The sequence below is a fragment of the Dromaius novaehollandiae genome, chromosome 27 (assembly GCF_036370855.1).
Source record: "Dromaius novaehollandiae isolate bDroNov1 chromosome 27, bDroNov1.hap1, whole genome shotgun sequence".
Lineage (NCBI taxonomy): Eukaryota > Metazoa > Chordata > Aves > Casuariiformes > Dromaiidae > Dromaius > Dromaius novaehollandiae.
Window position 1 is genome coordinate 4,542,225 of NC_088124.1, and position 25,210 is coordinate 4,567,434.

Sequence of the window (25,210 nt, forward strand, 5' to 3'; positions counted from 1 at the left end):
GTATTTTTTTCGGGAAACACTCGGTGCCCTGCAGCCATGTGCCCAGGCACAGAGCGAGTTTCCCGCACGCGGCTGGAGCCGGAGCTCCTCCCGGGCCAGCGCAGGGGACAAGCGAGTGTCCAGCCATGGTGCAAGGCGAGTGGGGAGGCCAAAGGCACAAGCACGGAGCAGCCTGCGGAGACCCCCCTGCCTGCAGGAGCCCAAAATGCTCCAAAAAGCAGCTTTATGGAGGCAGCGCGGTCGCCCCGCCTGCACGCCCCACTCCAGCGCGGATTTTGCCTTTCCTCGGCGCGCTCTTCCTTAAATGTAAAACGCGAGGGGGTTTACACCGAATGTTTATGGTTGCTCTACATGTAATGGAAACACGCGGGCTGGCGAGCTGGTGAGTACCAGGACCGTGATTGCAGGCGGCTGCTGGGTGGGAAGCACGCTCTGAAATGGCGTTTGGCCGGTTCCTTCGATGACGAGCGCCGAGCACCCCGGCTGCAAAGATCTGCCTTTCCCGGTTCCAGCCGAAGCCCAGGGAGGCTGCAAATTCTCAGCATTTCTGCAGACGTGAATTGCCCTCTGCTAACAACAGGTTCCCTCAGGCAGGAGGCCTGATTTCCTTTCAGGAGTCCAAATCCAGATGGTCAGAGATTCCTTCCAAGCTCCGAAAAGCTGTTTTAAGAGGCTATTATGCCTCAATAGCCTTTTGCATCCCAGACGGTTGGAAGTGCCGTCTGCCGTCTGCGCTCCCATGTATTTTTCAAGCCGGCCTTCAGTCACCTGGACGAACCGTGGTCGGTGCAAGCTGCCTTTTGTTTTGGGGGTGGGGGAGCAATATGTCGTCTAAAACCAGCGTGTTTGTTCCCTCTTTTGGCTTTGCAGCGGGCAAGCATCGGAGCCGAGGCAGCGCTCCTGCACCCCGGCTGCACCCCGGCTGCAGGGAGCGGGAGCAGGTTGATACCCTCCACGCTGCAAACGACGGAAAGGAAGCAGAGGCTTTAGTCAGGAGTTACCTGGCAGCTCTGAAGACTTTTAGCCGACTTCGAATAACTCTCCCAGGTTTACTCCAGCTTCCAGGCTCTCCTGGGGCCTCTGTGCAAGGAGCTCGGCTCCTGCAGCGCCGCGTCCCCCGGGGACCGCACGGGAATGCAGACCTGCGGAGGTGCAGGCCCTCGAGGAAGGGAAAAAAAACGTTACCGACGCTAATGAGGGCTTGTGCATGCACAGATGTTACACTGGTTTAACTTGAACCAGGTTGCAAGCCCAAACCTAGCGATATAAACAGGATTAACCCTGATTTAAGGTTGCCAACACCCAAACGTTGCACCAGTGCTGTTGCGCCCATGCAGTATTGCAGCTCTCAGTGTGACCACAGCATTTCACATGCTTCAGACGCGTTTCAATGAGTGTTTTCCTCCTACTTGCTTCTGAAAAATGTGGGGGAGGTCAGCTTTGCCTGCGTGAAGGAGTCGTTATTTATGCTCCAACCCTGTGCAGCTCAAAAAGCGCTCACACACCCCACCCCGCAAAACGACACCGTCACCCCGGGGCTCTGCCCCAGCTTTGCGGGGCCACGGGCACCCTCCGGGCACACGCCAGCGCCGCGCGGGCAAACCCGGGTGCTCAGGAGGAGGCAGCCCGGCTTTGCCGTGCCTGGGGGGGCACGCGCCACACTACCCTGGCGGGGTGCATACTGCTTGGGGGTGCACTGCACTGACCGGGGGGGGTGGACACTGCTTGGGGGTGCAATGCACTGACCGGGGGGGGTCGACACTGCTTGGGGGTGCACTGCATGTACCGCATTGACCTGAGGGGGTGGCAGCACTTGGGGGTGCATGCATGGCACTAACCCCGAGGGGTTAATACTGCTTGGGGGTGAATGCACCACACTACCGGGGGGGGGTCCGTAGCACTTGGGGCTGCATGCACTGCATTGCCCGGGGGGGATCCACACTGCTGGGGCGTGCATGCACTGCACTGCCGGAGGGGAGTCCATAGCACTTGTGGGTGCATGCACGGCACTGCCTGGGGGGGATCCATGCTGCTTGGGGGTGCATGCACCACACTACCGGGGGGGGGGGGGTCCGTAGTATTTGGGGCTGCATGCACCGCATTGCCTGGGGGGGGAGATCCACACTGCTGGGGCGTGCATGCACTGCACTGCCCGGGGGGGGGGGGTCCGTAGCACTTGGGCGTGCATGCCCCACACTACCCGGGGGGGTCCAAGGCATTTGGGGGTGCATGCACCGCGTTGCCCGGGGGGGCGTTGCGAGCCCCCCGTCCGTGCCGTGCCGTCCCCCTTAACGGGCGGCGGGGCGGGCCGCCACCTTAAGCGAGCCCCGCCCCCGGCGGCGGGAGCCCGCCCCGGCCCGGCCCGGCCCGGCCCGGCCCGGCGCGGGTTGCCATGACAAGCAGTTTCTCTCGCTAGCGCCGGAGCCGCCGCCGCCCTCCTCCTCCTCTTCCTCCTCTTCTTCCTCCCATGGCCGCCCGCGGGGGCTCCGCCGCGGCGCCGCGGGGGCTGCGCCGGTGAGTGCGCCGGGAGCGGGGCCGGGGGGGGGCCCGGGGCCGGGGGGGGCCGCCGCCGCCCTGCCCCGCGCCGCCCCCCGGGAGCCGGGCAGCGCCGGGCGGGTCCCTGGGAGCCCCCTCGGGCGCGGTGCTCGGGGGCCCCGTGCTGCAGGGACTGGCCTCGGGGGGGGGGGGGGTCAAGGGGGGGGACCCGGAGCGGGCTCGGGGTCCCGGGGGGGTCGCTCGCACGGCGGCGGGGCGCGGAGGCGGGTCGGCGCTGCCCCGGGCGCGGCGGGGTCGGGGAAGCCCGGCGGGGAGGCGCCCGTCGGGGGGGCCCAGCGCCTCCCGGCGTGCGGGCGGGCGGGGGGGGGGCCGGGGTCCGCGTGTGCGGGGCCGGGGCGCAGCGGGGGGGCGCAGCGGGGCCGCGGTCCCTCCTTCCCCGCCGCCTGGACGGGGGGGGCGGGCGTCGGGGGGGCTCCCGGCTCCGGCTCCCGCTGCGCTCCGGCAACTTGTTGCCCGCCCCGGGGGCGGCGGCCGGGGCCCCGCGGAGCTGCTGGCTGCCGCTGTCGGGGGGCAGCACGTCGCGGGGCGGGAGGCGGGCGCTGCCCGGCGGCTTCTCCTCCCCGGAAAGCGGGATGCGAGCGCGGGGGGGCCGCCGCCTTCCCGGGGAGGCTGCGGCCGGGGCAGCTCCCGGGGCTGGGGCGGGGGGGTTGGAGGGGGGGCTGCATCTGGCCGCGGCTCGGGGCGCGATGCAGCGTGCGGGCTCTGCTGCCCCGCCGCAGGCTGCCCGGTGCTTTGCCCGCACCGCGCCAGGCGTGTCCCGTCCCCCCGCTCCGGTCTGCACCAAGCTGCCTGGTCGCATCCACGTCGGGAAACGGGAGGCGTTAAGGAAGGGAGGAAAAAAAAAAAAAAACCCACCAAACCACCAGACCGGTGACGCTCCGGCCCCCGCGGCCGGCGGGCAGGGGCCGCCTCCGGCTCTCGCCGCTGCCTTTGCCGCCCGCAGCGCTCCCGCTGCGGCTGGTCCTGCGCACGCCGCAGGCTGGGGGCCACGGGCCGAGCCCCCCGCCCCGGGGGGCTGCTCCGGCCCCGGGACGCCGTGCAGGGTGGGGGTCCCTCGGGGGGGGGGGGGGGCCGCAGGGTGGTCCCTGCCTGCGGAGCCCGAGGCCAGCCCCGAGCTTGGGAGGGGAGAGGAGGGACAATAGGTTATTGTCCTCTTATCTCCGGAGACCTGAGCTTGGGTGGGGGTTTGGATTGCAAACCTCAAACCAGCGCAGCCTGTTCCTGCCTGGCTGGGTGCAGCTCGGGGCCCCGAGGCCGCGGGCTGGGCGCGGGGGGCTGCGGCGGTGCACGGGCTGCCTGCGCGCTGCCGGGCTCCAGACGGTGCCCTCGATCTTTCGCTTCCCTGAGCAAACCGAGATGCACCTGAATTATTTAGTCACCCGCGAGAGGAGCTGATGCCTCCGCGCTCCTCCGAACGCTGCCGTGTGCAGCTCCCGGCGTGGCGGGCCCTGGGGAAGCCCACCTGCCCTCGCCGCCGCCGTTATCCATCCATCCCGGATAACAGGAGCGCTTGGTGCTCTCGGGATGAACGGGAAGGGCTGGGTGGTCCTGGAGGCCTCCCGAAAGCCGCTGCCCTGTGATTCCCCACAGCCTGCGCCAAGCAGTTGGCTCTGCGCTTGGATAGGAGATTTTGGTCATTTTCCCCCCTGCCCAGTGTGCGGCCCGCCAGGCCGGTGCCGGTGCTGGCGTTGCACCGGTGCACGACGGAGGAGGTGCCCGTGTCCGAGCGGAGCCAGGGAATGCCGCGGCCGGCTGCACCGCGCCGCATGCAGGTAGCGGAGCGCCCGCTGCAGAGCCGCCCCTCGCCGGCTCCTTCCCGGGAGCCGAGGAGCTGCCTGGTCCCGGGGGGGGGTGCAAGCACCACCCGCTGCCAAGGGCAAAGGTGGTTTTTCAGGCGTTTTTTCAGTTTGAGACGGCGATTGAGCCAATTCCCCATGCCGGCTCGTGGCTGTCGAGGGGCGCCGAGCCTGCTGCACAGCTGCCGTCGGCATGCAGCAAGGCGGCACGGCCCGGTGCCGGTGTGCGTGCCGCCGGGACCTGCAGCCGGCTGGCGTTCCCACGCCGGGAGCAGCTCCGGCAGAGGCACGGCGTGAGTAACGGCGGGGAGGGCGAGCGCAGCCGGAGCCGGGCGTCTCTCCGGGCTCCGCCGTTGTTTTGCAGCAGGGTGGAGCTGCGGATGGATGGAGTTCCCCCGCTGCCCGCGGGCGCTGCCTGCTCCGGGCTGCCGCGCTCCCCGCGCGCTCCCTAGGCCGCGAGCAGAGTTTGCCGGCGCTGCCCTGCCGGCAGCGTTGGGAACCTCCCGTTGCAGCGGCGGCAGTAGCCGGGTGCTGCGGGGAGTCACTGCCTCAGCGTTGCCTTTCCGCTGCCCCTCTCGCTGCTGGTCCTCGCTCCGGGCGCACAGGGCCCCGGGAAGGGCCGGAGGCTCCGGCTTCCTCAGCCGGGGCCCCTCCCTGCTGGGGGAGGCCGCTCGGCGCTCCCGGCAAATCAGTGCCGTGCGCTCGGCGCTGGAGCAGAGCCGGGGCTGAGCCCGGGGCCGGGGGACCCCTCTGCTCCCCTCGCTCCCAAGGGCCGCGGCCGCGCTGGCTGCTGCAGGGACGAGGCTGCTTGAAGCAGGGACGCGGCGATGCTCGGTGTGACCTTGGCGGTGGGATGCGGATGCTGAGATGGGGGGAGAGGTGCTGCCTCTGGCCTCGCTGCTCCTTGGCTGCCTGGAGACCCGCTGGCGCGGGTGGGCGGAGGCAGCGTTACCCCAGCCGCCTTCCCTGCAAAGCCTCGGTGCAGGCAAAGCCCCCGGTGACGAGCAGGGACCGCTCTGGAGGCGGAGGGATGTCGGCCCGGAGCTTCCCGGGGGCACCAGGATGCGGGTCCCGCTCTCTGGTCCAGCGCTGGTGTCTGGCCGTGGGAGCCCTGTTCCCCTCCCGTCGGGGCTCCCTGAGGCTGCACTAATGAAACACCTGACTTTGATGTTTTAATTAGCTGCTTTGCGCTTTAATGCTGAGGGAGAATAGAGTTCCCAGAGACTTACAAAGCCTGTGCCCCTGTTTGTCCATCGCAATAAGGAGGGAGGGGGATAGAAGAGCCAGCGTGGATGAGGAAAGCAAGCGCTTGAGACACACCAAGCACGTGGTGACCCGCTGGCGTGTCACTCGCCTGGACGGTGACTCTTTAAAGCGCTAATTAAGTAACGGGGATCCTCGGCGGGTGTGTTCAGAGGCTCCCGCGAGCTCCCTGCGCGTCGCGGAGGAGGCACCGTGCCGCTGCCCCGGCGGGCGGCCGCGCTTGTGTTCGCCGGTGGGACACGGCTCGGCGACAGCCGGGTCCCTCGGGCCGGGGGGGGCAGCAGCATAAGGTCCGCTTTGCAAAGCTGAGCGCTGAGAGGGCCACACACGGGCTCCTTCGTGCCCCAGGCTAAAAATAAGCGTCTGGCGCTCAGAGCACTGTGCTGCGGATCTGTTACCGCGGGGGGGGGGGGGGGGGGGGAGCAGGGCCGGTGCCCCCGCGGGCCGGCGCCGGACGGAGGGGTCCCGCCGGAGAGTGCGGTGCCCTCGTTGGGCCCGGCCGGCCCTTGGAGCGACCTTTGCTCTTTGAGCATCGGATCTAGCGATCGGATTTGCAGGTCCGGGCTCAGATTTCGGGCAGAAGGTGTCTGGTTTTGAGCCCGGGTTCCTAAGATGCTAATTAAGGACCTTGCAGCGGCAGCTAGAGCTTTACTGTCCCTTCTCCTCCCCCTCCTGCCCGGGAGGTGGGGAGCAGCCTCTCTGCGGCTCCCTGCCTGCACCGGGGCCTGCACATGTGCTTTTTATTATTATTATTATTGCTGTTTGTTGCTGCGAGTTGCAGACCTCGGGAATGCCGATGCTTCGTCTCATCTCGCCCTCCCGGGGATGCAGCGCCGTGGCACTGCCGTGCTCGAGCTTTTCCATCTCTCTTCCCACCTTCCCAGCGCCCGGCTGTCCGGCACGTGTCCTGGGCCGCGCTGAGCAGATGCTTCTTAGCTGGTGGAGGCGAAGCCGCGCTCCTGCCCGTGCCGCACGCAGGGTGCCGCGGGCAGCAGAGAGCCCTGAGGGCCGGCTGGGGCTTGGCTCCATCCCCGAGCATCTTTCCACCTCGGGCCTCCGGGACCGGAGCCCCAGCCCTGGGGTGTGCGCTGCTGCAGGGAAACGCAGGGAAAACCGCACCAACCCGCCTCTACGCATTCCTTAGGGGAATTTATCTTGTGTGCCTGGCGAGGCTGGCAGAGGTCTGGTTTGCCTGGGGACAGGGGGGAAGCAGAGGTAGGAGAACCGGGGCTGCAAGCTTGGCTTTGCTATGGGAGACCTGAAGGCAGGGCTGGTCCTTCCCGGGCATCCACATCCCGAACTTCCATCGGGAGGACGGGCCACGGCCGAGCAGCTCCGTGCCGCTCGGTGCCTGCGGACGCGCTGGAGGCGCCGCTACCCGAAGCGGAAGCGCCCGTGTCCTGGGTCACGCTGAGAAAGTGTAAAACTCCGCCGGCTGCATTTTCCACTGTGACTAGCGTGGGTTATTTTTAGGTGCCCGAAATCAGCTCGTCTAAGTGATGTCTTTGAGGTTTTTATTTGGAGGAGGAGGGACGAAGTGGTGCTGTTTCTCAAACGATGAATTGTTAGAGCTGACCCCAAATGGACTGTGGAAAAACAAATGGGAGGATGGAGGCAGCTGACTGCAATCGTGCAACGCTTCCTCCTTGGAGGCTGCAGAGCATCTGGGCACGCGTCTCCCGCAGGCCACCGCGCTGGCCAGGGAGGGGGGAGCCGGGACCCCGCGGGTGGGAAAGCTCGGGGCCGCGTTGCAGCGTGCCGTGCGATGCCGGATGGGGCGTCCGGAGCGGGAGGAAGAGGGGGAATCCCATCCACGCAAAACGCCACGTGCCGAGCGGGTTTCACCTATTTTTGGCTGGGCGGCGAGGCGGGCGAAGGCGGATAGCGTGTCCCCCGGACGCTGAGCGGCACGTCCGCCGGGTCGGAGGAGCTCGCCGAGTGGCCGCGGTGCTCGTCCCGCGCGGATCGCCTCCCTCCGGCTGCGCCGCCCCTAACGCCCGGATCGCTGCGGTAAGCTGCTGCCCGATCGCTTCCAAAGCCGCTCTTATCCCCTGATTAGCGCTGCTGCTTAGACCCCCCTGCGGCAGGCGGGAGCCACTCGCGAGCCTCCCGCTGGCGCACGCGCCCTTCCCGCACCGTGGGGCGCGGAGCCGCAGAGGTGGGTCAGGAATGGTCCTGCTGGGAGGGCCGCTCGCGGGATTGCACGCCTGGAGAGGGGCGATCCCAGTTCCTCTGGGCTGCTGGTGCAGCTGGGAGGCACCGGGGCGGCTGCATGGACAGCGCGGCGGGTCGGGACGGTGCACCCGGGGCGCGAGGTGTGCGCAGGAATGCAGTTGCCTGGAGCACAGGGAAGCACCGGGAATGCCAGGGCTGCGCTCCCAGATCGGCTCGGCCGCGGGACCTGTCCCGCCGGGTGCACCCGTCCCTACATGCACCCAGCCTGGGTAGGGTGGCTCCGAAACGACCGGCACTTAATTAAGCGTGTTAACGGTTTTAAAACACATGGCCGCCTCGCGTGGGCAGAGGCCCTGGGAGCCGGGGAAGGCGCTGGCTGGCGGTTCTCACCTTGGGTCGCCTGTGGCGCTTTTTGTGTTTTTTTTATTATTTTTCTTGCTTTGGTTTTTTTTTCCCCCCATTTGGCCATGCTCTCCTTGCACCCGTCCTGCCCTGTGCCCGGCGGATGCTCCGGCGGCAGCTGGCTCCGGCGCCCTGCCAGCGGGCAACTCCCCTCGCTGGAGTTTCGCTTCTCGCGGCCCCGTTCCCGGGTGTGTGCACATGTGGCTTTATTTATTTATTTTATTTATTTTTACCAGATTCCTGCTATTTACTTAAGTAACTCATTCCCCGGCTGCGGGATGCGGGGAGCAGCTTGCCGGGGGGAGCCGGGGGCGTCCGCATGCCCCCACCACCTTCCCCGTTATTCCTGACTGCTGGCCGGGATTCGCTCCCGGTCCCCCGCCCCCCGTGCTCCCGTGGCCCATCTGGCTCCCTCCGCTCACTCCTTGGTACATATTTTCCAGGCTCTGATTTGCCTCTTCTGCAAAGCTGCCGCTCTGCCCAGATTTGCTCTCCCGATGATATCACAGGCGTTGCTCCGCGAGGGTCTAATTTGGAGCCTGGGATGCAGGCTTTCTTCCTTCGTATAAATATTGCCTTTCGCTCTTCTGCCTCTCTCCGCTCTCCCTCCCTCCCTTTAATTAGACTTCTTACTGCATGGAACAGTTTGCAGTTATATATGGAAAACAGCCTACACTTTCCCAGGAGCGGGGCATGTCGGGAAGGGAAGCGGCGAGCAGCCGGCTCGCTCTCCCTGGGAGCGCGTGTGTTTTTCCTATCGCCGACACGCTTTTGCCGTCTTTTATTTTTTAACCCTTTGGGGAAAGGGGGGGGGCTCGCAGGCACCCCCAGGTCCTTACTCTTCCCCTTTGCTCCCCCCAAAACTCTCCTTTTGGACTTTTCAATGGAAAAATCCAGACTTCTGCCTGGCTCGGTCCGCCGCGGCTGCCGCCCGTCCTGGCTCGGAGAAGCGGCGCGGTGCTCGGAGCGCCGGCGGCCGGGGGCGTGAGCGGAGCCGGGAGCCTTCGGGGCGGCTGCGAGCCGGCGCCCTGCGCGTCACCCCCCGGGTTTGCAGGCTTGGGCAAGGCTGCGTCCCACGCCGTGTCCCCTGCCTCAGTTTCCCTTGCTGTGAACCGAGAGGGAGGGGTTTTTTGTTTGCTTTCTTCTTTTGCACGTGCTTTTCCGTTCCCCCCAGCGAGGCCGGAGGAAGCGGCGGGTCTGGCGGAGCGGCGAGCGGAGCAGGTTAGTCGTGCGGTCGGGGCCGGGCGCTGCACCGCGGCGCTGGTGCATGCGCGGGTGAGCGGAGCCGCGGCCAGCGCGCGTGGCCTCGGGGCGCGACGGGGGCCCCGGCAGCGGCGCCGCGGATGCTTCTTGCGGCTCCCGTCGGGAGGAAGCGGCGGGGCCTATTTTAAGCCCCCGGGGGATCTTCAGGGTAGGAATCCCCTGTCCCTGCGCGAGGCTGCTAAAAATAATGCGCTGAACCCGCGTGTCCTGGCTGCCGGCTCTGCGCCGCGCCGTGCCTGCGAGGCTCCCTCGTGCTCCCCAGGCTGGTCCTTGCTCGCTGCTTTTTAAGCCGAGCCGTTGCTGCCTTCGGGCACGCCGCTGCCTCAGTTTCCCCTGTCCTTGTGCATAACCCCGTCCCTGCAGCTCGTGGTGGCTCCGAGGAGCTGCTGGCCCCGGCTGTGGAGGGGCTGCAAAACCGAGTCGGCTGGAGGGAGGAAAAGGAAAGGAAAAGCTCTGGTGAAGCCACCCGGCCCGCGCTGCATGGGGCAGGAGGAACCTGCTTCCCCGTGCCCTGCTGCATGGGAGGAAGATGAAGGTGCGGGAGAGGATGAAGCCGCTTGCCCGGCTGGTCTCGGCACCGCGGCCGGGGAGATGCTGCAGCGCTGGGTGCCGTCGCCCCGTCGAAGGCGCTCAGCTCCCGCTCCAGGTACCGGCTCTCGCAGGAGCGGCCAGGCCTGGGCATCCGCGGGCTCCCGGCATCCTCCCCCCGCAGCTTCCCAACGTCTGCGCTACCTTGTAAAGCACCAAAGAATAATGAGAGGAGCCTGGGTGATTTAGTGCAGGCGCCGGGAGAGAAATACCAAGGCCTTAGATGGAAACATTCCCCTTGACAGCTCGCCTGGAGACTCCCTCCTTTCTCTTTTTTTTTTCCACCCCCCTGGAATTTTTGCGCCGCCGGGCCACGGCGGAGGGGAAGCCCGCGGGTGGGTCCCTGTGCGGCGGCGCAGCCTCCCCAGCCCTCCTGCCACGCCGGGGCCCTTTGCCCGCGCGCACGCCTTGCCCGGGCTTGGGCAGCCGTGAGTCACGGCGTGACCCGCCTGGCAGCCGGCTCGGCGGCGCGGGGTTCGGGGAGCCGGGTCGCGGGGAGCCGCCGCGCTCCGCTGTCAGCTGGCACGCGTTGCTGGCGTGCGAAAGGAAAATAGCTTTCCTCCTTTAGGAGGAGGTAAAACGCTAGCAAAAATTGAGCAACACCAGGTTTGGGCCCCTTGGAAGCGCTTTGCCCTTTGCAACCCTCCCGCGCTGCCCTGGGCCGGGCCGGGGAGCTCCCGAGAGCGGTGCCGGTGCTGGGGGTGAGCTGGCGGTCTCGTGCCTGCGGCAGCGGCATTGCAGGGGGGGATTTCTGTGTTGGCGGGGGCTGCGCGGAGAGTGGAGGTTTGCAGCCGAAGGCAGCTGGTGGAGGATGCCCGTGGTGGAGGATGCACACGCGGTGCTTGTGTTTGCCCTCAGCCCCCGGATCTGCCTGGTTTTGTGGATGTGGCGGTGAAAAGCGGCCAGGTTGAGCCCAGTGACGCAGTGGCCACCGAGTCGCAGGCTGCCCCGCTGGTCTGGGAGCAGCGAGCCCCTCGCACGTGGCGGTCCCGTGCGTGCCGGCACCGCGTGCACGCGTGTCACCCCGCTCCCATCGCCGGGCGAGCACGCACCAGCGGAGCCGCGGGGGCGAAATACTACAGGCGCTGCCGTACGCGGGCTCCTGCGATTCCTGCTGCGGCGGCAGAGCCGGGAGGGGCTGTGGATGGTGTCGGTGGCTTCGCAGTGCCCGTGGTCGGTATCGCTCGGTTGCCTGCAGCACCGGGGCGCTCTCCCCCGTCCCCCCCCCCATGCACCCCGCTCGCCACCCCAGCGCGTGAACGTGGAGGTGCGTAGGAGCCGGCGCCGTGGGGGAGTCTGGGAATTTTAACTCCCTGCGTTTCCCGGCTGCTCCGGTGCCGCCTGGCTCGGTGTTTCCCTCGGGAACCACGTGCCGGCCCCGGGGGCTGCCGAGCGTGGGGCGTCCTGGGGAGGGAGCCCTGCTCCCTCGGGGCCCGGCCGCCAGGGCCCAGCGGGGTTTGTCTCCTCACAGCCGAGCCGCCGGTCCCCTGGCTGCGGTGCCAACGCAGGCAGCGGACCGGGTTGTGCCTGTGCCGTGACTCGGTTTCCCCTGGCGCAAAGCGTTGCAGTGCCCGGCCTTCGCCTGGGGCCGCACGAGGCCCTGGGGCTTCCTGGGGCACTTTGCTGGCTCCCTGCCCCGGGGGTGCCCACAGCCCCCCTGTCCCTGCAGGACTAAGGCTGGGAGCATCCTCACCCTCATGGTGTGGGGAGCGGGAGGGTCTCACCCCCGCCCTGCAGTTCGGCTCTTGTGCTTCCCCGGCAGAGCCAGCTGCACGCGCAGCGCCGTGCACGTGGGCGCCGCGGGGCGGTGGCGGCACCCGGGGGCTTTCCCGCGGCGGAGGGGGGGCACCGCCGCTGTCCCCTCCCCCGGGGCCCTGCGCCGCCCGCCCCGAGGCCGCACCGGTGAAGGAAGCGGATGCCGCGGCGGGAGGAGGTGCTGGCGGCAGCGAGGAGGTAACACCGCGGGGGCCGCGGCAGCCCGCAGCGGGTGTCCCCGGGCGGCAGGGTGGCAGCCGAGCCTGCAGCGGGTGCCGGGGCTCCCTGCCCCACCGTGACGCCCGGGCAGGAGCGCTGGGTTTTGGGGAAAGGGTGCAGGGGGTGGGTGTACGGGGTGCTGGGGGTGCATGGTGCTGGTGCACGGTGCTGTTTCCCACCCGAGCCTGGTTGGGGAAGTTGCACGGATCCTGCTGCACGGATCGGTGCAGGGCTGTGCAGGCTTTCGGGACTATTCCCGTCCTGCGGCGCCGGGCTCCCCGGGGCGTCTCCTCCTCCTTTCCGCCGGCTCCGGAGGAAGCGCCATGTCCCGAGGGTGAAAACCCTCTGTGGCACATGGGAAGGCTTTGCCCGTGCCCCTGGGGGGCCAAGCCTGGCCCTCCCGCACCCCAGGGCTGCTTGCAGCAGCCTCTCACCCGGGGAGTTAAAAATAGCCGGGGACTCTCCTGGCTTCCTCGCCGGGGCATCCCCGGGCGGGCGGCGCGGGAGGGGTTAACGCGGCGCGGCCGCCAGCGCCGGCTCGCCATGGGTGTTGCTGGGAAGCGGCGCGTGTGCTGCCATCTGCACATTGCGATTTGGTGAGTGTGCAGGGGAGGGGCCCCCGGCGGCCCCGCGCGCCCGGCCCCAGCCCTGCGACGGGGGGGGGCCCCTCTGCCGGGACGCCTGTGGCCGCTTGCGCCGTGCCGAGCTCGGAAAGCGGCTCCTTTGCTTTCCGGAGCCCCGGCGTCCAGGGGAGCATCCACTGTCCCTGCAGGGCTGGCAGAGCCGCTCCGGCGGCTGGAGCTGGGCTGCTGCCTTGCATGGAGGGAAAACCTTAAACCTGAGCCAGGGAGGGTCACTCCTCCCCCCCCTTTAAATTCGGCAGCGTAAACGGCGTCCCTGGCACTGCTTTGCATTGAGTTTGCCATGGCAACCTGCAGCACCCGGGTGCCGATGCCACCCCGTCGCCAAAGCTGCGGAGGAGAGACACCCCGCTCGAGCTGCCCAGGGCGGCGTGGGGCACTGGGGGGGCCGTGACGCGGCCGGGGAAACGTCCGGGCAGGGCTGGAGTTTCGCCTTGTTTGTTTGTTTGCTTGTTTGGGCCTGATCCTGCGGGCTGGCCCCCTTTCCCTGCGGGCAGATGGGGCGGCGGGGGCTGCGTCGCTCCCACTCCGACTCTCTCCCGCTCCTCCGACGGCAGCGCGCGTCCCGCTTCCAGCCCCGCTTCCAGCCGAGTTTGCTCTCGACGCAGCTGCTCCTTCCTCCGGGGTCCGCGGCGGGGGCAGCCGGGAGCGGGCTGGGGCGCCCGTGCTGCTCTTGCATCCCGAGTCCTGCGGCTCTTCCCCGTCTGACCAGTCTCCTTTCCTCCTCCCAGGTTTGGGAGCTAACGGGCAGCGTCCCCGGTGCCCGGCGCGGCACCGCGTCCCCGGCCCCGGCGGAGGTGTAATGCAGCCGCTTATTATTCCGGGCAGGTTTGTCTGCAGCACTGCATCGCTGTCGCCGCTCCTCGCCGGCTGCTCCCCCCTTCCCGGCGCGCGTGCATGCTGCTGCCCGCCGCACCGCAGCAAAACGCTGCCCGGCGAAACCCCGGCTGCCGCCCGGCCCGGGGGCCGCTTTGCAGGGAGAGCCGGGCGCTCCCGCTCTCCGCTCGCAGCCGACTCTCGATCTCGCAGTGGTGGGACGTGTCCGGGGGGGTTCACACCTGGCTGCTGCGGGCGGCCGGGATGCGCGGTGTCTCATCCGTCTCCCTTCCCGGCTCGCCTTTCGGTGGCAGAGACCCTCGGAAAGCGCTTCTTCCTCTGCAGCGCCTGCGGGCTCCCGGAGCTAATTACCGCTAGAGTAGCGGCCGGTCTGCTGCACGCTGCCGGAGTCGTTAGGAGCTCGTTAGAGCATTAGCCGTTAGGGAAGCCGGAGCGGGGCTCTCCGCTTGCCGGGGTCGCATCCTTCCCGGCCCGGTGGCAGGACGGCGCTGTGTCGCTGCGGGTGTCCCATCCCCTTGGGGGGGGTCTGCTGCCCGGGATGCCCGGTCTGTGCTGCGCTCCCTTCTCGCCCCCCGCCACGCTGAGCAAGTCCTGGTGCTCTCAGGGTGATGGGAGCCTCGCTGGGGAGCGGGGCGATAACGATGGGTGCCCCGCCAGCTCCTTCAGGGGTAATTACGGACTTCGCCGGTACGATATTAATTAGCTGCCTTTCTCTTAAGCTCTTGGCTCTCTTTGGAAGATGCTGTTTGCTATGAAAGGGGAAAAAATTAGCGTGTGGAGGTGGGGGGGCTTTTTTTTTTTTTCTTCCTATTGATCAGCAGGAGGCTGCTTAATTGGAGCTGCTGTCTCCTACCTCCTGCTGGCAGCCGCTTTCATGCCTTTAAGTGACAGATGAGCCCGGCTCCCCGGCGGGGCCACCGGGCAGGGCCGAGGACGCTGGTGGCCCCAGCATCGCAGCAGCATTGCCGGCCTCGGGGAGGTTCGGTTGGTGCCTGTCACCTCCTGATAGCGCTCAACATCCCTCCCCGGCGGCGCCCGGCCGGGACGGCACGCGGGCCCCCGCTGCCTTTCGGGGGGGTTTGCAGTTGTGGGTGCTCAACGCTGTTGCAGTGGGGCTGGAAACGTGGGGTGCGCGGCGACGGGGCGGCTGTGGGGTTTGCAAGGGCGCAGGGGGTGCATCCTGGAGCCCGGGCAGCCACGCTCGCTCCCCGCTGCCTCCTTCCCCGGGACAGAGCTCGCCAGCGCCGTACGAGTGGGCTTCCCGAGACGGAGCCCGAAAGGATGTGATTAATGCAAGAGCCTCTTTATTTTGGAGAAACGTGTGGGTTTTAGTAGCTCCTCCAAGTTCCTGACGAGCATCTCCCATTGAAAGCCTGCTCGGAGCTGGGCCCCGTCTGGCTGGCGCTGATGGCTCTGTCAATGGGAGGCTTTCGCTTACCTGTTGCAGCCTCGTTAGTGGCTTCTCCCTCCCGGGACGGCTGAGCGCGCGGAGGAAGCAGCTGTTTTCCACTCCCAAGATGTATTTTTAAACCCAAATAAGAGGGAGTGTTTGCTGGGCCGGACAGCTGGGGCTGAGTGAAGAACCACCTGGCAGCTCTTCCTGCCGCCCTGGCCGCCGGCTCCGTCGCCCCTCGGCAAGGGCGGACGGTGCGGCCGCGAGCCGCCCGGCTCCAAGCTCGGCGGAGGCGATCCGACGTCTGCCAGCGCAGGATCCCGTCCGTTCCTGGGACGGGTCGCTCCGGCCGCGCGCGAGCATCTCCACGCCGCGTTGCCTCGTGGTACTTTTGGTGGCCCGGTGCTCTCGCTTCCCCGTCCCGCGGGGCATGCGTATTTATTAGCCGGCCTCTTGGGTCTCCTAATGACTGTATTTTTGTTTCGCATCTCTGTTTTTGCAGCTCCAGTCGCTGTGGTATCCAGGGAACCCTCCTCCTTCTCCAGGAGATGCACGCTGGTCGTTGCTAAGGTCGCCTCCACGGTAACATGCACATCCTGTTTACACCTTCATCCGGAGAAGTTGGGCTTGGCTAGAGGCACCCGCTTCACCTGGGAAGCTCCCGCGGGAAGCGCCCGCTCGTCGCCCCCGCCGCGTCTCCTGCGGAGCGGGGCTGCGCCGAGGCTCGCCCGCCTCCCCCAGCGGGACCTCGCGGCGCGGAGGCGAGGAACTAGGATCCCGTCCTCTCGCGGCATCGCCGTCGCGAGCGCGGCTGCGTCGGCGCGATGACGAACAACGTGGCTGACCACCACCCTGGGAACTCGGTTGCCGAAGGCAACCATGAGGGGGACTTTGGTTGCTCCGTGGTGGAGCTGAGGAACCTCATGGAGCTGAGGAGCGCCGAGGCGGTCGCCAGGCTCAACGACTCGTACGGAGGCGTGCAGAACATCTGCAAGAGGTTGAAGACGTCGCCGGTGGAAGGTAAGGGGCTGCTGCGCTGCGCCGGCGTTGCGCGCGGTGAGGTAGGAACCGCTGCCTGGTTGTGGGCCTGGTTGATGTCCTCCAGGCAGGATCTAAGCCTGTGCCTAGAGGGTGCTGAGCAGCTATCACAGGTGACCACTGGGGTGAAAGGACCAGGTTGGGGCCGAGGTTGTCAGCGGGATCCTGTTGCGCTGGGTGTTGATCACAAGCTTGGTGGGAGATGGTCCCTCTCCTAATGGTGCGTCGTGCTGGAAGGATCACGCAAGGCAGCGAGGAAGCAAGGGTAGAAGCAGCTTTTTGTGCTGGAACCAGCTTCCCTCGAGGTGCAGCCTCGAGCCCGGAGCCGTGCAGCAGCCGGGGCACGCGGGATCCCTCCGGCAGCCCGGGCGATGCTGCCCAGCCCCGCGGCAGCGTCTCTGCTGTTTAATAATTGACAGCGCTAACTGCGGGGCTGCGTGGGACGCAGGGGAAGGAGGGTGCAAAGGTTGGGAGTGCTGCTGCGGGATGCCTTCGTGGGGAGGCCGAGTGCGGAAACGCGCGTCCTGGCCTTGGAAGGGGCACGGCGGGGGAGCTGCTGCTCCGCTTGCGCGGCCGGGCTCGCTGCGGGCCGGGACCGGCGCTGGCGGTCCGCAATGCCGCGGGGACGTGGATGCGTCCGTGCTCTGAAAACTTGCCGGTTATTCTTAGTGCCGAAAGCATGGGATTAGCATATTGCACAGCTGCGGTGGGGACCGGGAAGGTGGGGGTAGGGAAGACAATATCGGGATGTAATTAGAGCAGGGGGGGTGTCCCGGTGGAAATACCGAATCCAGGCCACAAAACAATGCGTTTTCCCTTGCCAAATGGTGAGCAGGCTCTTTCAGGGGCAGGATGGGAGGGGACGGAGGGGGAAGTGGACCCACAAGGCTCTACCTTGGCCTGCAAGCTGCCGCCAAGGAGGAACCAACGGCCCCCCCCGGTTCCCAAATGCTGCTTTGAGGCCCGAATCCCCACCCCGGTCCGTGGTGGTCCCGCTGCTGCTCTGGCATGTGCCGCTGTCCCCTGCATCTGCGGCGGATGCTGGGGCTGGGACGGCCGCAAGCACCTGGCAGGACCACGCGTCGCATCCCTCCACCTCGCTGAGCTCCCGGTGCTCCCGCTGTCCTCTGCCCTCTCGCTCTGGAGGTGACTTACGTCACCTGTCCCGAAAGCCGTTCCTGCTCTCCAGACCCGCCAGGGCAGGGTGTTTCCTACAAGCCGGGAATGCAGAAAAATGAGAGCCGACGGCGTCGCAGCCCGCTCTGCCGGCTGTGGCCAGGGCTGGGCCGTGCGCGAGGGCTGCCGTGCCTCCGCGGGAGCTGCCGCATGGCCTCGGCGAGGGAAACCCCAGCAGGGCAGGGCAGGGCAAGGGAGCTGCGAGCCGAGAGCAGGAAACCTGCCCCGACACGTCCGCGGGCGCCGCGCCGGCTCGGGCTGCCTTTGGTGCAGGCGGGATCCCGAGCCGGGGTTTTCGGAGAGGGCCGTCGCTGTCTCTGCGCGCGGGGTGCGCGTTTCCCTCCTCTTCCTCCTGGAAGCCCTTTGCCGAGAGCCGGGGCAGACTCGGACTTGAGCCCGAGCCCGTTTGCCAATGGCCCCAGTGCCCTTTGGGTTGCTTGGTGGGGCGGGTGGCCCCTTCCCCCCCCCCAGCCTTGCTGCGGGGCAAGACTTTGCAGCCCCGGCCGGGCCGGGCGGTGGGGAGGGAGCTGCGTGACGGCAGAGGCTGCTGGGGTGAGTCACGGACGAGAGCGTCTCTCTCCCCTGCCTCCCCCGGGAGTGGGGGGAAATGGCCGCCTCGGTGCACCCACCCTCGGTAGCAGCTCCTGCTGCAGCTCCCCGTCCTCCCCCGCCGAGCTGCGGCAAGGAGCCCGGCCTGGCTGGGGGCTCTTTGCACGAAGCCCGGCTTTGCTGCCGAGGAGCAGGCTTTCCTTTTGCTCCGCGAGGGTCTCCCGTGCAGCCAGCTCTGCAGGGAAGAAGGTGCTAGTGGGAAAGGAAACGCTGCTGGGATTGCAGGAGAGACCTCTGGAGCAGTGGACCGGTCCCCGCCGGGAGGTTATCCTCTGGCCCTGGGGTTGATGCTCTAGTGGGAAGGAGCACCGTGGGGCGGAGGCGAGGCCCCCGGGCAGAGCAGAGGTACAGCAGCACCGGGGGCCGCGCGAGGAGGGGGCATGCATGGGGAGAAACTCCCTCTCCAGCCCCGGCGTCACGCGAGGGCAGGGGATGGCTGCAGGGGGACGCGCGGAGGTGGGTTTTGGGGAAGGCGAGATGCCATGGCCGGGAGCCGGGCTGCGTCACAGGGTGCAGGCAGCCTCCCCGGCCCCTGTGCCGGCATCTCCCGTCCCCCTGCGGGAACACGGCTGCCCCCCGCCACACCTCCCCAGTCCTGACGCTGGGGTGAGTCAAAGCCTGCTGTTAGCGATATTTTCCATGCGTCCCGCCGGAGACGTTGGGCGGGAAGCGTTCCCGCATGGGTTGGGCTCGGGGAGGCTGCCGGGGCCGGGAGATCCCAGGCTGCTGCCGGCCCCGTCACGGCAGGGTGGGGACGCCTGGGCCCTCTCTGCCAGCGCATCGCCTCCCTGCCTCCACGGGGTTTCGTCAGAGGAGAAAGGGGGGTGCGGAGCAGCGGCGGGGGGGACGGGTTTCGTCCTGCCTCTTCCTCCCGGCCCGGATGCTGGGACGCGGCCGAGGCGGTGGGAAGGGGTGTCCCCGCCCCGGAGCAGGGCTCCCTCGTCCCGGGGGGGCTCGCAGCGCTGCCAGGCAGCTGCAGGCTTGGCGACGTGGCCTGCCGGGGGGCCCATCCCGGCGCATGGCCTGCCGGGGGGCCCGTCCCGGCGCTGCAGCCGCCCTGCCCTGCCCTGCCCGGTGCATCGCCCTGCCCTGCCTGGTGCATCTCGGGAGCTGGCGGCAGCCCGCGGGCGCTCTTAAGGTGGAGAGCGCGAGGGCTCGGCGCTCGCCGCGGTTAAGGTGGTGCCGGGCCGGGGAGGGCTGCAGGAGCAGGGCGGCTGGGGAGGTGGCAGGCTCAGTTCCCATCTCCCAGAGCTTCGTTGCTGGCCTGTGGATGGGGGGCCGTGAAGCAGCCCAGCTTCAAGGGGGCTGCCGCACTCCGCAGTCTCTTGCTGCCCCATGGGAAGCAGCTTGGGGGTCTCTTTCTGCACCCCTCTCCATGCCGCGGTGCAGCGTGTGCAGCGGCATGCACCGCCCCGTCTGCGCGGCGCCCCTCGGGCTGGCCTGCTGCCTTCTAGACCTTCACCGCCCGTCTTCCGGCAGGGAAGCCCCGTGTGTCCCTCCACGAGCCCCGTCGGGAGCTGCGCTGGTCTCGCTGCCCCGGCCCCTTGCAGCCGACGCCGTCTCCGGGACGGTGCTGTGTCCGCGGGGGTGCTCGGCGTCCCTCGGCAACGGTGCCCGGGGCAGTGCCTCCGCGGCCGAGCTCGGAGACGGTCCTGCTGCGCCGGGTCGCTGGCGGCGGCTGCTTCTCCCTCTGAGCTGGCAGCGGAGAGCGGATCAGGTGGCTCTGAGAGCTCCGAGCGCTGCACTTGATGCCAGATTTACGGCTAATTTGATGCAGCATGTAAACAAGCCGGCCAGTGCCAACTGGCATTAACGGGCACGCGGTGCCTCGCTCGGCTGCAGCACCGGTGAGAGGCGGCGGTGATTCAGCTCACGCTTTCGCTGCTGTGGGTCCTCCCCAGCGCCGTCGCCCCGGGGGCTCGTCGGAGCCGCGGCCGCCTCGGCACCAAAGCCCTGCTAACGGGGCTGGGGCAAGGACCCCGCGCCGTGCGGCCTGGGGGGCTCACGTGGCTGCAACTGGTCCCCGACGGCAGCTCCATGGTGCCGGGGTGGGAGCCTCTCGCACGGCGGTGGAAGGTGCACAGGGATGCACGAGCCAGCCCTCATCTCCCTCTCTTTCTGCTCCGCAGGCCTATCCGGGAACCCGACCGATTTGGAGAAGAGGAGGCAGGTGTTCGGCCAGAACTTCATTCCTCCCAAAAAGGCCAAGACGTTCCTGCAGTTAGTGTGGGAGGCGCTTCAGGACGTCACACTGATCATCTTGGAAATCGCAGCCATAATCTCCCTGGGCCTGTCGTTCTATCACCCCCCGGGCGGCGACAACGAATGTGAGTCCCCGGGGCCCCCCGCGTCGCTGTAGGCAGATATGGCCTCTGGGAGCCACCTGGGCCAGCCACCAGGCAGCAGGGACCTCTCTGGAGGTCCCCCCCATGGGGCATCTCCTTTAAGTGGTGGCTTGTCCCCGTGGGGCTGGTCCCTGGCGTGGTCCCATCCGTGTCAAGGGGCTTGTGCTGATGCCCTCGCCTGGGCATAGCTGTCACTGCGGCATTGCTCAAGGCCTCTCGCTGCCGTTCTCCAAAGGATGCACAAAAGCCAGGGGGTCCGTTTGGTCTGGTGCCTTCCCAGGTCCCCCGTGGCTTCCCTCTTGGCTCGGGGCATGGAGGGACGAGGCTCTGTGCCTTGGTATCCCCCCAAACTGGGCAGTGCCCTTCGTAGCCGCGTGGCATTGGGCAGGTTTTGTTCTCTTCCTTGGCCTGTGGATTTCCATGTCTTTGGAAGAGTTGGGCAGAGGCAGCAATCTGGAAAACGGAGATGCAGAGAGGTGGTGACTTGTGCCAAGGTCACGCAGCGGAGGGAGGGGTGGAGGGTGCTAGAACTGGAAAAAGACCCCAGGCGCCCTGGCTCCCCAGCCCTGCACTGGTAGGTCAGCCTGCGCCTAAAACCAAGAGAGCAAAACCCTCAAATGCCTTCAGGGTGGGGGAGAAAAAAAAAACCTTTCTTGAGAGCAGGGGCAGCTCTTGGACTGGTTCAGGGAGGAGAGGACAGAGCAAGCATCCTCCAGGCTCTGGTCCGTGCGTGTTACTTGAGATACCAGGTGTCTCACGGCGCAGCTGACTTTTCCCCATCCGACTGCAGTGTGCGGCCAGTCGTCGGGTGGCGTGGAGGACGAGGGGGAGTCGCAGGCCGGCTGGATCGAGGGCGCCGCTATCTTGTTTTCGGTGATCATCGTGGTGCTGGTGACCGCCTTCAATGACTGGAGCAAGGAGAAGCAGTTCCGGGGTCTCCAGAGCCGCATCGAGCAGGAGCAGAAATTCACGGTCATCCGCAAGGGGCAGGTGATTCAGATCCCGGTGGCCGAGATCGTGGTGGGAGACATCGCGCAGATCAAGTACGGTGAGTGGAGATGACCGTGGCGCGCGGAGCTGAGCGGGTGCCACTAGCCGCTGGCTGGGGTCTCCTCCTCCGTCTCGGAGCACGTCAGTTCCTTCTCTCCGCTTTCGCCAGCTGTTTTGCCTTGAGGAGAAACGTGGCTCCTGCTGTCTCCTCCAATTATTCATCTATGGCTGTGCTGTTTTGCAGCGTGCCTTGGCCAGGAGCTGTGGGAGATGCTCCTGTGCAGGCAGCGAAGCTCAGCTCACCTTGCTGGCTGGAGCAGGGCTGGCAGCGCCGAGCCGGGCTCTGTGCGTGGGCATTTGCTTTGGGTTGCTCTGGGAACCTGTTGGTCTCTTAAAGTGATTCATTTTCATAACTGTGTCCTTGTTGGTGAGCATCCCTTTAGCAGGGTGTCCTTCAAAAGAGTTTGATTGGCAGCTAAAGGCAGCCTTTGGGCTAAAGTAGGTCCCTCTCCTTGCTTACCAGGGGGTATGCTTGTTCCGTACAAACTCCCAAAAGGAGCTAGGTTGTTCCAACCTGGTGTCGATTTTAATGTAGGGTTTTCTCTACATCTCTGGATGGATGATGTGATCCTGTAACAGTCTGAATGTGTCAAGAGGCGTTGGGAAGGATGTTACGGATTCAGTAAAGCAGATATGGAAAAGCACTGGCTGATTTACTGAGCAAAGGGCCTCAAAACTAATACTCTTATATATCAGTCAAGATTTTAGGAGTATTAAATGTCATCCTTTAATACCCAGCCTTTGTTTCCTCTCCATCTAGATTTAGTCAGAGATTGGCGAAAGGACTCAAAATTCACAGTGCAGGAAGCCTCTTAGGACGCTGCAGTGAGGGGTGAGCGGAGACACCCCAGGTCCAGGCTGATCCTTAAGACTCTTTCCTCCTTTCTAGGTGACCTCTTGCCATCAGATGGCATCCTGATCCAAGGGAATGACTTGAAAATTGATGAGAGCTCACTGACTGGGGAATCAGACCAAGTCAAGAAATCCCTCGATAAAGACCCCATGCTGCTGTCAGGTGAGGTTCTCAGTCAGAAAACCAAACCCATATCTGCAGCACCTGTGTGAAAAAACACAAGGTTTCAGGTTGATTTGAAGCCTTAAGCCAGGCAGCATGCCCTTTGTGTTGCTGAATTGGTCAGACCAGGATCCTGATCCTGAACAAACCCACGTGGTGGATGGATGAGTGGCTCTAGAAAGCGTCCACCTGCCTGTGGCAGTGCAAGCCAGGTTGCTCAGTTGTTGCTTCCTGACCTGAAGAAGTTTCTATACTGTGGAAGACTTGTAAACTGCAGTAGCATATTTCCAAGGTCTCCATTTGTCCAAGCCTTGTGTCCCATGGGAAGCCCTGCTCCCTGGGCGCGCGCTGGTGGGCCTGGCAGCTCTGGGCTTCCATGGAGGAGACGTTTGAGGGAAGCAAACTTCCTTCAGCTCCCTCCTGCAAGGTGCCGAGCAGTCCCCTGTGGTTGTTGTAGGGCTGGTCCGGGTTTGTGCTGGTGATGGAGAGGTGGCTACTCCCACGTCCTGTTTCCTAGTCTGGGAGGCAGCCAGCGTGCTGTGTTTTTGGAAAGAGCTGAGAACTGTGTATTGATGTCCTGTCCCACCGCGGCCTTCCTGTTGTGCTAGGTACCCACGTGATGGAGGGGTCTGGACGGATGGTGGTGACTGCTGTGGGTATAAACTCGCAGACGGGAATCATCTTCACCCTCTTGGGTGCAGGAGAAGGAGATGAGGAAAAGAAGGTGAAGAAAGGTAAGGAGATCTGTTGAACCTATTTTCTCCCTTCCTTTTGCTTTTCTCCCCACCCTGGGAAGCATCCACCAATGTGCGCCAAGCTATGGCCACGTCCATGGGACGCAGTTGTGTGTTAGTGCACGACCCAGGCAGGTACAGTGAGCTCCGAGACAGCGCGGGGGAATCCCTCTCTGCTCCTCTTGGCCCGCAGCCTGGGGAAGGTGCTGCATGAGAAACCCCTCTTGTGCACCCAGACTGCGGCTCCTTCCTTGGCTCTTCAGCTCTTCCAGGACACGGCTTCATCTCTCTCCTCTAGCCAGTTGCAGCCTGGAGTTGCAGGGTGGGGGTCAAGGCCCAGAGGGAAAGTCGCTGAGAGCGATGCCCAGCAGTGCCTTGGCACGGTGCTCATTGCCCACCCCGTGGTGGGAAGGTGAGTCCTGGTCATCCAAAGGGTGTTAGACCATCCAGCACCTTGAAGACTTTGCTGAACGTGTCCACTGGTGTCCCCCGGTGTCCCCCGAGCTACACGGGGAAGGAGTCAAAGTGCAGAGGATGGGAAGAGGGAAAGGAGGGTTTTGTGTCTGCTGGGTGGAGGGTAGGAGAGCAGCCATTCGGGCTGAGGTTCCCAGTCATGCTGGGACTTGACGAGCTTCCTGCCTTGGCTCTCATATCTTGCTGCTTATTTCCCTGCTCTGCACCAGCCCTTTTCGATCAGGAAGGGTTTGGAGCCAGTGCTGGTGGGAGCCGGGCTTGGGAACCTCCTGTGCTCCTCCGTCTCCCCACACCCCTCTCCTGCGGGTCTGGGCTCGCAAAGAGTTGGCAGTAATGAGGCGCGAAGAGTTGGCAGCAGCGAGCTGCAAGCTGGCATTGCCGCTGTGCTGGAGGCACAGACGTCCCCGGTGCCGGGGAGCCCGGCCCAGGAAGCAATGCCAGATGGGGCAGAGGCTTGCGGGGCCTCTCCTGGCAGCCGCTTCAGCTCCGGGGAGCTTGTGCTCCGCTGTCTCTTGCCCTCCTCGCCCAGGACAGGCGATCGTGGCACCGTGGGCGGCTGGTGCTGGCAGCAGCGCTCACGTCACATCTGCTTCCCGAACGGGTGCAGCGAGGTGGCCTCTGAGCAGGGGACGAGGGAGCACCGAGAGCCTCCCCCTACCCACCACCCAGGGCCCAGGAAGCCACTTGCAGCCGTGGGGGTAGTCTGGGGGTAGGGGTTGGCTCTGGAGCATCCAGCTGTGGTTTCCCACCAAACCCAAAGCTCTTTGGGTTTCCCACCGTCTTGGCGGCTAGGTAGAAGCAGGGGTGGGGGGTGAGATGTGGGAACAGCTCTGCTGTTAGAGCTGACCAGCAGCTTAGGGCATGGGTGAGACTGGCTCCTGGTGGAAATCTCCCTCTGATGGTGCAGGGGAGCTTAGGAGGTGCAGGAAAGCATCGCTGCAGACCCCGGGAGCTGCCCCCCTTCTCCCCTCCCTCCTCTCCCCGTCAGAGGGAACGGAGCGGAGCTGGGGCGAGGACCGTTGTGAACGGAGCTTGGTGCTGCAGCGTGAAAGGACTCCCTTGACTGCAGCGAGTAAAAGCCACGGCCGAGCTCTCCAGCAGCTCTGGTGGGACATGGGTAGTAAAAGCAAGCAAACAAGGGGCTCTCCCCCAGCAGAAACGCTCTGGTGGTGGTGTGGTTTCTTCTGAGGACGGTGCTTGGTGTTTTCCCTGCCCTTGGCCTGTGTCGCAGCCCCACAGCACACCTGGCTCCGTGCCCTGCGCTGGGGCCTTGGCAGCCCTCAATTTGGGAGCAAAGGCTGTGGAGGGAGGGATTTCACCGGCTCATCCCTCGCTGCAATGCTGGGAGATGAGATGGAGGGAAGGAGAAATCCAGTGTCTAGTGCGTAAACTTGTCGCACACGGCAGCGTTGCGGAGGCAAGCCGGGGTCTTGGCGCGCGGGGCCGTGCACGCAGGCAGGCAGACCGCACCAGCTCTGCCCTGCGCGGCCGGCGGCCCGTGCAGCACCGCGTGCTGATCACGGGCGGAGGCCAGTCCACGTCTCCTGGACAGACCCGCTTGCACCCGATGGCAGCGGGAAGCTGGAAGCTCCGGCATTCCTCGGCTTACAGCAGGTTATAGCAGGTGCTTTGCAGGTGGGGAAGCCCGAAGCACAGGGGACCCAGCGTTTGGGAAAGCCGGGGAGCGCCCGGTGCTCCTGCACGTCCCCCATGCCACAGCGGTGCTGGGGTGGAGGGTCCCTCTGGCTGGTGCTGGTGCTGAGGGCAGGAGGCACGTGCGGTGGCATCCGGGAGGCGACCGCAGCCGTGCCGAGGCCCTGGGACCTGCCGCCGGAGCAGAGCGCGGCCCCCCCGGAGCAGGGTCGCTCCAGCCGGACGGGA

General features: G+C 66.1%; 1 protein-coding gene across 7 annotated transcripts in view; it reads left to right on the plus strand.

Annotated features, from left to right (window-relative positions):
* The first annotated feature begins 2,327 nt into the window (after positions 1-2,327).
* The window catches only part of ATP2B4 (ATPase plasma membrane Ca2+ transporting 4), a 46,325-nt gene continuing 23,442 nt past the window's right edge, over positions 2,328-25,210 (plus strand). For 3 of the 7 annotated variants that reach the window (XM_064497952.1, XM_064497957.1, XM_064497958.1), the window contains exons 1-6: positions 11,910-11,996; positions 15,391-15,908; positions 19,841-20,038; positions 20,847-21,104; positions 21,996-22,121; positions 22,730-22,855. In XM_064497952.1, coding sequence (XP_064354022.1) covers positions 15,713-15,908; positions 19,841-20,038; positions 20,847-21,104; positions 21,996-22,121; positions 22,730-22,855 — 904 coding nt within the window. In that variant the 5' untranslated portion in view covers positions 11,910-11,996; positions 15,391-15,712. Of the gene's footprint in view, positions 2,515-9,275; positions 9,414-11,909; positions 11,997-13,389; positions 13,487-15,390; positions 15,909-19,840; positions 20,039-20,846; positions 21,105-21,995; positions 22,122-22,729; positions 22,856-25,210 lie in introns of those variants that run through there. The other 4 variants (XM_064497955.1, XM_064497954.1, XM_064497953.1 and 1 more) reach the window with 4 other exon arrangements.